The sequence below is a fragment of the Lactuca saligna genome, chromosome 9 (assembly GCF_052625555.1).
Source record: "Lactuca saligna cultivar CGN05327 chromosome 9, ASM5262555v1, whole genome shotgun sequence".
NCBI classification, from domain to species: Eukaryota; Viridiplantae; Streptophyta; class Magnoliopsida; order Asterales; family Asteraceae; genus Lactuca; species Lactuca saligna.
Window position 1 is genome coordinate 58,822,043 of NC_136425.1, and position 10,781 is coordinate 58,832,823.

The 10,781-nt window shown below is 43.7% G+C and overlaps 1 protein-coding gene across 1 annotated transcript; it reads left to right on the forward strand.

The window, feature by feature from the left end:
* Positions 1–206: 206 nt before the first annotated feature.
* Positions 207–1,553, forward strand: LOC145016382 (uncharacterized). Its single transcript, XM_078974715.1, has one exon. The coding sequence runs from the start codon at positions 207–209 to the stop codon at positions 1,551–1,553; it is 1,347 nt and encodes a 448-aa protein (XP_078830841.1).
* Positions 1,554–10,781: the final 9,228 nt, after the last annotated feature.

A 10,781-nucleotide genomic window follows, 5' to 3' on the forward strand; every position in this document is an offset into this window, starting at 1 on the left:
CAAACTAAGATAGATCGACATTTACATCAGGTATGTTTTCGCTTCTGATGTCTTTTAAAATTATTTTCTGATTTATGCTTTCAGAAAATTATATTTATGAATATGATTTTAATAATTTAATTTGTGTCATAAATGTTTCTGTTATTGATTATTGCTTATTGAATATTGATTTTCTTAATTTTATATGTTAGGGTTTGTTTAAAATAATGAGTAATCCACCCATATCAAAAAAATTGAAGGGAAAACAACCCGATCTTCGACAATTTATGTTAAAAAAGATGAAATTTCAAGACACTCAATGTTCTCCACCAATTGATTCAGATTTGGGTGGTTCAAATGCTAGTATTGCATCATTAGAGGATGATGAATTAGTTTATGATGTTGAACTTCTTCCTCATGATCCAGGAAAAAGAAAAAACATTATGGATTATCCTCCAAATCAACGAAATGTTGTTAGGAGAGCATACATTCTTAAAAAACCTTGTCAACCAAAAACTTATGCCTTTCCTACAAGAGACATTGGAGGTCCACGTCGGTTTAGCATTTCTTGGTATAAAAAACGGGATTGGCTTGAATATAGTATTTACAAAGATGCAGCCTTTTGTTTTGTTTGTTACTTGTTTAAGAATGAAGTTGAAGCTAATGTAGGTGGAGATGCATTTGTCAATAGCGGATTTCGGTCATGGAATAAACCAGATAGATTCCAAAAACATGTTGGTGGACTTAAAAGTGCTCACAACCTTGCTTATGAGAAATTTGTGAATTTAAGAGATGGTAAAAAGAAATCAATACATGTTGCTTTTGGTAATGCAAATGAAGCGATTCAAAGTGCATACAAAATTCGATTGAAAGCTTCAATTTCTTGTTTATCTTATCTCTTACGACAAGGATTGGCATGTCGTGGGCATAGAGAAAATGAGGAATCTCTTAACAGAGGAAATTTTCTTGAACTTTTGAAGTGGCTAAAAACACATAATGAAGACATGTCAAATGTCATACTTGAAAATGCTCCAGGTAATTGCCAATTAACATCTCCCACGATTCAAAAAGAAATTATTAATTGTTGTGCTAAAGAAACGACTAAGCGAATTATACATAATGTCGGTGATGACTACTTTGCTATCTTGGCTGATGAGTCAAGTGACGTGTCCCAAAAGGAACAACTAGCTCTTTGTTTGCGTTATGTCGAACGAAATACAGGAAGAATAGTTGAGAGTTTTCTTGGACTTGTTCATGTTAGAGACACCACTGCATTGACTCTGAAAAATGCAATTATTAGTTTACTTGTTGAACATTCTTTAAGTCCATCTATGATTAGAGGACAAGGATATGATGGGGCTAGCAACATGAAGGGTGAGATAAATGGCCTAAAGACTTTAATTCTTGCTGAAACTCCTAGTGCTTACTATGTTCATTGTTTTGCTCATCAGCTTCAACTAACACTCGTCGCAATGGCTAAAAAGAATATTGATTGTGCTTGGCTTTTTGATATACTTACAACATTGTTAAATGTTATTGGAGTTTCTTGTAAGAGGAGAGAGATGATTCGATAAATTCAAGCTCAAAACATAGCTCAAGCATTAGAAATGGGTGAAATTAAAACAGGAACAGGGTTAAATCAAGAACTTGGTTTGAAGAGACCCGACGAAACCCGTTGAGGATCTCACTACAAAACTATTTTAAATGTGATCAGCTTGTTCCTTACAATTGTTGAAGTACTTGTGAAGATCGGAAAGAATCGTTCAAATTCAGATGATAAAGCAAAAGCCCAAGGTATTTTGTACTCACTAGAGTCATTTGATTTTATCTTTATGGCGCAACTAATGTCTACTATACTTGGATACACTAATGATTTGTCTCTTCCTTTACAAAGAAAAGATCAAGACATTGTTAGTGCTATGAGACTTGTTTCGGTGACTAAAGGAGTTTTGCAAAATATGAGGGATCTCGGATGGGATAACCACATGAATTGTAACACCGTAAATTTCAAAACAAAATTTTCAATTTTCTTATAAAACATAATTCGATTAATATTCATCAAACAACCATATTAATTATCCAATATAGGTTAATACAAAATCCCAAGATCACAATGTAAAAACTCCGAGTGTGTGTGTACGGATCAAGCCGGCGCCTTCCCGCGGTCGTCACTAGTACCTGAAACAATAACATCAAACACTGTAAGCACAAGGCTTAGTGAGTTCCCCAAAATACCACATATAACACATATTAGCCACTCGAGGCTATAACTCTGTGGGTCCGTGCACCCAAACTCTGTGAACCCTCAGGCTCTAGCTCTAATAAACATGCACTACATAAATCACATAGAAATAATGCAGTACAACACATAACATACATAGCATACAAATACTCTATCACATAAGTCTGGTTACCTACTCAAGGTAATATAGTATAGTGAGAAGACTCACCTCGCGTATCTCGGTATCTCACGAATCCTGGCAATCCCTCGTGCTCGATCCTCCGAGCTCTAATCCTCCTATAACATTATATGTTTCTAATTAACACTTTATATCTCTAAGGTTGACAATCCATAAGAAGTCAATCACATGTCAACTCTGGTCAACGGTCAACTCTGACAGGACTCGGCGAGTCTAGACGTTTTCACCAACCCTCTGAAATCCCCTTACTACACGTCGAGTATTCCCCCCTTTACTCGACGAGTTTCACCTGAATGAATCGCGGGGCCACCCCGACTCAACTCGCCGAGTCTCAAGGACAACTCGGAGAGTCCAAGTTTGACTCAGTCCACTCGTCATCCCTCTCCAACTCACCCTGACTCACTGAGTCTACCCATGACTCGATTGGACCACTCGCTGAGCAGTCCCAAGGCAATCTTCAAGCTACTCGCCGAGTCGGATGAATAGACTCGGCGAGTCCATGCCATGCAACCACTCCAACTCGCTTCTAAGGTCAGATCTGCTACCAAAAACTATAGATCTGGCCTCCCTCGACTGATTCATCACGTAAAGCTCCTATCTTGGTGCTCATAACACACCCTATAGCTCATAAATGGAGTTTTTGACCTAAGGCATGAGGATTCCAATCCAAAGCCTCCATTGATTCTCAAAAGCTTGGGTAAAGGGACACTCTGGATCTCTAAGGGTCCAGATCTATGGTTCCAACCACATAAGGGACCAAGAGGACACTAAATCTTGCCATAAAAGGGTTCAACAAACCCTAAATCTAGATAAACAACAACAAACAAGAAGGTAACTCGGATTTATTACCACAAAAGTGATGCTCTGGACTCCAAACCCACAGAAGTGGCTCCTCTTACTTTCCCTTGGCTAGCTCTTCTCCTTCCTTGCAACAATGGCACCTCCAAGGTCAATAATGGCCTCCTACTTAGCTCCAAATGCTCACACTCGATTAGGGTTTCACTCAAGGGGCTGGTGAGCACAAATGACGGCCATTAGGCCCTTTAAATAAGTCTCAAACCCAAGAAATTAGGGTTTCATTACACAACGCTGACTCGTCGAGTCCATATCCTGGACTCGTCGAGTCCAGGCGCGATCCCGCGTCCAGATCCACGTCCCTACTCGGCGAGTCTGAGCTCCAACTCGCCGAGTCCCCCCACAAATCAACAAAATATAATAAACAAGATACCTGATAAAAATCCGGCTGTTACAACTCTCCCCCACTAGGACTAGACTTCGCCCTCGAAGTCTCGCTCTAAAAACAGCTCCGGATGCTGCTCCTGCATCATACGCTCTGGCTCCCAGGTCATTTCTGATCCCCTCCGGTGTTGCCACTGAACCAATACCAGAGGTACCTCCTTGTTTCTCAAAACCTTGATCTTCCGATCCCTGATGGCCACTGGTCTCTCGGCATAATTCAGGCTTGCATCCACCTGAATATCCTCTAATGGAACCACTGCCGATTCATTGGCTATACACTTCCTCAACTGCGACACATGAAAAGTGTCGTGAATCTGTCCCAACTCTGCTGGCAACTCCAACCGATAAGCTACCCGGCCTACCCTCGCAATCACACAAAATGGACCTATAAACCGGGGCCCCAACTTGCCCCTCTTCCTGAACCGAATCACTCCTTTCCAAGGAGAAACCTTCAGGAGAACGAAGTCGCCGACCTGAAATTCAAGCTCGGACCGGCGCCTGTCCGCATAACTCTTTTGTCAGCTCTGGGCGGTCAATAACCTCTGTCTGACCCGCTGTATCTGCTCTGTCGTCTGAATCACGATCTCTGTACTGTCCATCACTCTCTGCCCAACCTCACCCCAACAAATGGGAGTCCGACACCTCCTACCATACAACAGCTCAAAGGGCGGCATACCGATGCTCGAATGATGGCTGTTATTGTAGGAAAACTCTTCCAAGGGTAAATACATATCCCAGCTACCCCCAAAATCCAATACACATGCTCGAAGCATGTCCTCAAGCGTCTGAATCGTCCGCTCACTCTGGCCGTCTGTCTGGGGGTGATATGCGGTACTAAAATGCAGCTTAGTACCCAATTCCTCATGAAATTTCTTCCAGAATCAGGAAGTGAAGCGCACATCACGGTCCGAAACAATCGAGATCGGCACCCCATGCCGAGATACCACTTCTCTCACATAAACCTCCACCAACTTCTCCGCCGAAGAACTCTCACTGATGGCAAGAAAGTGAGCGCTCTTCGTCAACCTATCCACAATCACCCAAATTGCATCAACTCCTCTGGCAGTCCTCAACAATTTGGTGATGAAATCCATAGTGATCTGTTCCCACTTCCACTCGGGAACCTCCAATGGCTGCAACTTGCCATGCGGTCTCTAGTGCTCGGCCTTCACCCTTCGACAGGTCAAACACCTCTCGACAAACCATGCGACGTCCCTCTTCATACAAGGCCATCAATACTCTTTCCTCAAATCCAAATACATTTTTGTAGCCCTGGGGTGGATCGAAAATTTCGATCTATGAGCTTCCTCCATCAATGTAGTACGCGTACCGCCCACAAACGGTACCCAAATCCAGCCCTGAAAAGTCATAAGCCCTCGACTATCCGACACAAACTCAAAAACCAAACCAACGACCCGTTCTCTCTTCTACATCTCCGGATGCACAGCCTCGGCCTGTGCCCCACGAATGGCGTCCAGAACTGGAGCTATCACGGTCAATCTCAAACATACATTTCGCAGTGGAGTACTCTCCGCCCTGCGACTCAATGCGTGGGCTACCACATTAGCCTTGCCCGGGTGGTACAATATCTCACAATCATAATCCTTGACCACATCTAACCACCTCCTCTGTCGCATATTTAGGTTAGGCTGATCCATCAAGTACTTCAAGCTCTTATGGTCCGTGTATATCGTACAACGAACCCCATACAAGTAGTGTCGCCAAATCTTGAGAGCGAACACCACTGCCCCCAACTCTAAATCATGTGTGGGATATCTCGTCTCATGAGACTTCAACTGCCTCGATGCATATGCTATCACATGTCCCTTCTGCATCAGCACCGCTCCCATCTCATCACCGCGTCAACCTTGGCCGGATCGACCAGTATCCCTTTCTGATTAACGAGGTGCCCCAGAAACTGGACCTCCCGCAACCAGAAATCGCACTTGGAAAACTTTGCATAAAGTTTCTCCGATCTCAAAACTCCAAGAACTTCCCTCAAATGCTCTTTATGCTGCTCTCTAGATCTCGAATATACCACAATATCATCGATAAATTCAATCACCGACCGATCCAACATCGGCCTGCATACCCTGTTCATGAGGTCCATGAACACAGTCGGGGCATTGGTGAGCCCAAAAGGCATCACCACAAACTCATAATGCCCATAACACGTCCTGAATGCTGTCTTCTGGACGTCCTCGTCCCGCACTCTCACCTGATGGTAGCCCGACCTCAAATCGATCTTGGAGAACCAAGATGCTCCCTGTAACTGATCGAATAAATCGTCGATCCTCGGCAACGGGTAACGGTTCTTGACCGTCAGCTTATTCAATTCTCGGTAATCAATACACATTCGATACGAGCCATCCTTCTTCTTCACAAACAGAATGGTTGCTCCCCACGGTGAGCTACTCGGCCGAATAAACCCCTTCCAGCAGCTCCTGAAGCTGCGAGGATAACTCTTGCATCTTTGGAGGTGCAAGACGATAAGGCACCTTAGCGATAGGCGCGGCTCCCGGAACCAAATCGATACTGAACTCCACTTGCCTCACGGGAGGCACACCCGGTAATTCTTCGGGAAAAACATCTGGAAACTCACGCACCACCGGAACTTCATCCACTGAACTCGGTCTCTCGGAGATCACTCGCGTATCCATCACATACGCCACAAAACCCTTACAGCCCTGCTTTAAACACTGCCTCGCCCTAGCGGCCGAACAAAAGGCTGATCCAGAACGTGTACCCTCGCCGTATACCGAAAGAACTCCCCCACTAGGATCTCGTATGGTCACCAGCTGACGCTCGCAGTCGATAACCGTGCCGAATCGGCTCAACCAGTCCATGCCCACTATGACACAGACATCACCCATCGCAATAAGAACCAGATCGATCGGAAACTCAACCCCAAAAATCTCTAGCATACACCCCCGGAGGACCTCCGTGGCACAAATCACTCTGTCGGTAGCTATGGAAACCCGCAGAGGCCGACTCAATGCCTCACGACTAACACTGATATGCTGACTAAAGGCCAAAGATACAAAAGACCGACTCGCACCCAAGTCAAATAACACTAAAGCAGGCACAGAGTTCACAAGGAAGGTACCTATGCATAGCATAATATAAGCATAATATCTCAACACCAAAAATAAATATATAGAAGGAAACGTACCAGCCACAACGTCGGGTGGAGCGAGGACCTCTTCCGCAGTCAGCTGAAACGCTCTCCCTCGAGCTCTCGGTGCCTCGGCCTTCACGGGCCGACTCTCTGTAGCTCTGATGGCGGCGGGAGCAGATCCCTGAGATGCTCCACGCAGCAGCAGACACTCCGCCTTCCGGTGTCCGGTCTGGTTGCAGTGAAAACACACTGCAAACCCCTTGGGGCAGTCCTTGGCCATATGCCCCTCCTTGCCACATTTGTAGCAAGATCCTGCTCGACAGACTCCATCGTGACCCTTGCCGCACTTCCCGCAGGTGCGGCCCTTCTGGCTCCTGGGTTTGGGATCAGCGGGTTGGCCCGCTTGGCTGCCGGCTGGAGCTGTGCCGGCCGCCGATCCCTCCCCAGAGACTCCGCCTCCTCCCTGGCCTGAGTCTCAAGCTCAATCTCCCTCTTCCGGGCATTTTCCTGAAGCTCAGCAAATGTCCGATATGAGGAGTTCGCGGCGAACTCCCGAATATCCCGTCTCAAAATGCTCAGGTAGCGGCTCATACGTGCCTACTCAGTGGACACGTGCTCAGGGCAGAACATCGCCCTCTCATGAAACATCCTCGTGATCGCTGTAACTGACTCAGTACCCTGCTTGAGGGTTAGAAACTCCTGTGCCAAACGCTCCCTCTCCACCTGGGGAACGTACTCATCTCGGAACATGGTAGTGAACCTCTCCCAGGTCACTGCCGAAAGCTCAGCAGACGTGAAATGCGCCGTCACAAACTTCCACCAGTCCTTCGCTCCCAAGCGAAGCTGGTTCAGCGCGAACCGAACCTTCAGATGCTCAGGAGATGAGCAAGTGAAGAAGCACCCCTCCATATCAGATATCCACTTCATAGCTGCCATCGGATCCTATGTACCATCAAACTCTGGTGGTTTGGTGTTGCTGAACTCCCGAAACAGTGACGCATCACCTCCCTGGGGTCTCGCCGCAGCGATCGCTGCGGTAGCCGCTGCAACAGCAGCCTCAGAAAGAGCGGCATAACGCTCGTCAAACATCTCAATCAGTGCGGTCTTAATAGACCCGAACATCTCTGGTATCTCAGCTCTGATGACCGCAGCCACCTCCTCATGAATGATCTGTCAAATCTCCTCATCACTAGCTTCAGCACCCTCCGGCATATGACGTGTCCTCACCATGATCAACCTCTGAAATACAACATGCGATAAATTAGAATTCACTTGAACATTCTTACACTCGACAATCCACCCCTCCTTGATTCTTGGTATCCCAAGATTCTTATTTGGACTGTGTACTGCCCCGGTGCTTTCAGTAGTACGGGCCCAATACTACTGTCCACACCGTCTCAGTACACACCCCAAACCTTCCTCTTCGGATCCCAATTTCCAAGTACTCTATCATGCATAGACCACTCTCTAATAGATCTCTCATAAACCCCTTGCTGCTACCTACTCTCTCTCAGCATCTCATAGCAGCTCACACCTCCCTAGGCTAAGGCATCACAAATCAGGCCACTCTACTCCTATTAGCAATACATAGCCTACTCTAGCATGCAGATACATCATATCAATATTAATATCACGTAATATAAAGGTATTTTGGGAATTCACCGTTCGGGCGCTGACTGATCGCGCACACATTTCTTCCTGGAAGTTGTTTCTTTTTCAAGAAAATCTTTTACTCTTAGAAAAGTTAGGTTTTCTTTTGAAAATATCTTTCCAATTCCTCAGTTTGAGTTCAAATACTCCCGAAGGTGTACCCGAATCCCTCAAACCAAGGCTCTGATACCAAATTGTAACACCGTAAATTTCAAAACAAATTTTTCAATTTTCTTATAAAACATAATTCGATTAATATTCATCAAACAACCATATTAATTATCCAATATAGGTTAATACAAAATCCCAAGATCACAATGTAAAAACTCCGAGTGTGTGTGTACGGATCAAGTCGGCGCCTTCCCGCAATCGTCACTAGTACCTAAAACAATAACATCAAACACTGTAAGCACAAGGCTTAGTGAGTTCCCCAAAATACCACATATAACACATATTAGCCACTCGAGGCTATAACTCTGTGGGTCCGTGCACCCAAACTCTGTGAACCCTCAGGTTCTAGCTCTGATAAACATGCACTACATAAATCACATAGAAATAATGCAGTACAACACATAACATACATAGCATACAAATACTCTATCACATAACTCTGGTTACCTACTCAAGGTAATATAGTATAGTGAGAAGACTCACCTCGCGTATCTCGGTATCTCACGAATCCTGGCAATCCCTCGTGCTCGATACTCCGAGCTCTAATCCTCCTATAACATTATATGTTTCTAATTAACACTTTATATCTCTAAGGTTGACAATCCATAAGAAGTCAATCACAGGTCAACTCTAGTCAACGGTCAACTCTGACCGGACTCGGCGAGTCTAGACGTTTTTGTTGGATAAGGTGTCTAAGTCCATAACTATTTCTGGTATGTACTTGACCCGACCCGGCATGGTCCATTTGGGTTGCATGGCAGCATGCAATTGGATAGACTAAATGAGAGAAATAACACTTGGAGATTATTAATATATTATAAGTTCTAATATATTAATAATATTATTTGATTAGTTTGATCAAGAATTAATTTAGAATTAACTATGTGATCAAAAGATAACTAATTAAATATATGGGTTGATTATGTAAATCATCCATATCTTGTGTAGTGGGCTAAGAGGCTCCATGGATTATCAAGTTGGGTTCCACCCATAGGATGCTCCATGGATGCTCCATGGGAGTTACAAACCCATGGGTCATAAAAAATGAAGAGTCATGACACATTAGGGTTTAACCCTAGATGTGTCAACACTATATAAGAAACATGTTCTCCACCGAAATCGGCTACACTAAGAAACAAGAGAGCTTGGCCGATTTTTGAGAAGTGTGTGTTCTCTCATAAGTTCTTCCAAGAGCATTTGGTGTTGTGTGAAGCATTTGAGGCATCACACTTGGGGTGCTAGGCTCACAAGGTTTCAAGGAACACAAACAACAACAAGGTAAGTTATTCTATCTATACTTTAAGTTAAAATTGTTCCCCATGTATGCTAGATAGGAATATAACCTTGGAATTCAACTTTGCATGATAATTAGACAAACATAGATCCAAGGTTATTAGGGTTGCATGTACACTTAGGAAGTGTTAGAATGCTCAAAACCCATCAGTGGTATCAGAGACTAGGCTTGTTTGTTTTTTATTTGTGCTTAAAAGTTGAAAAAAAAGTCGAAAATCTTGCTGTCTGCGAGTGGACTCGTCGAGTCTATAGGGGGGACTCGTCGAGTTCATGTGTATCTTCAACCAACTCGGCGAGTGAGTTCATGCACTCGGCGAGTAGGGTCGACTGATTGCAGAATTTCGATTTAGTTGCTGAAATGAATTAGAAACATTACCCTAAACTATTTTGGTAATTGAAAACTTGTTTTTGGTGGTGTAATGTCTTTGCTAATTCATTTACAACAACTAGTTATCAAAATTACAAAGTTTTAAGTGTAATTTATGAATGTGTTCATATTCATGTTCTTGTTCTTATGATGTTTTAGATGATCATAGGAATTATTTGTAACCTATGTGGTAGATTAATTCTTGATCATAATGTGTTTTAATGGAGTCCATAACTTGTCCTCAAGTTATGGAAAACCAAGAGTCACACTTGAATTAAAACCATTAAAAGAACACAAGAGTTAGAAAAATGAAGAGTCTTCATTTTATTACTCTATTAAACTCATAAGTTACAAGAAATGAAAAGTTTTGAAAGTTACAAAACCTGCCCTCAAGTTTTGGAACAAGTAAAGTTAAGTTAAAACTTTAAGTTCCAACCCCTAGAATTTTAAAAGTTAAAATTCAACCCTTATACTTATATTATGATGATTTAATAATTATATATATGTATAAGAATGAAGTCGTCTTACCGCTAGTACGCCTCAT

Bases quoted from the DNA above. Each gene is read 5' to 3' on its own strand.
- LOC145016382 (XM_078974715.1), top strand. From the start codon at position 207: ATGAGTAATCCACCCATATCAAAAAAATTGAAGGGAAAACAACCCGAT.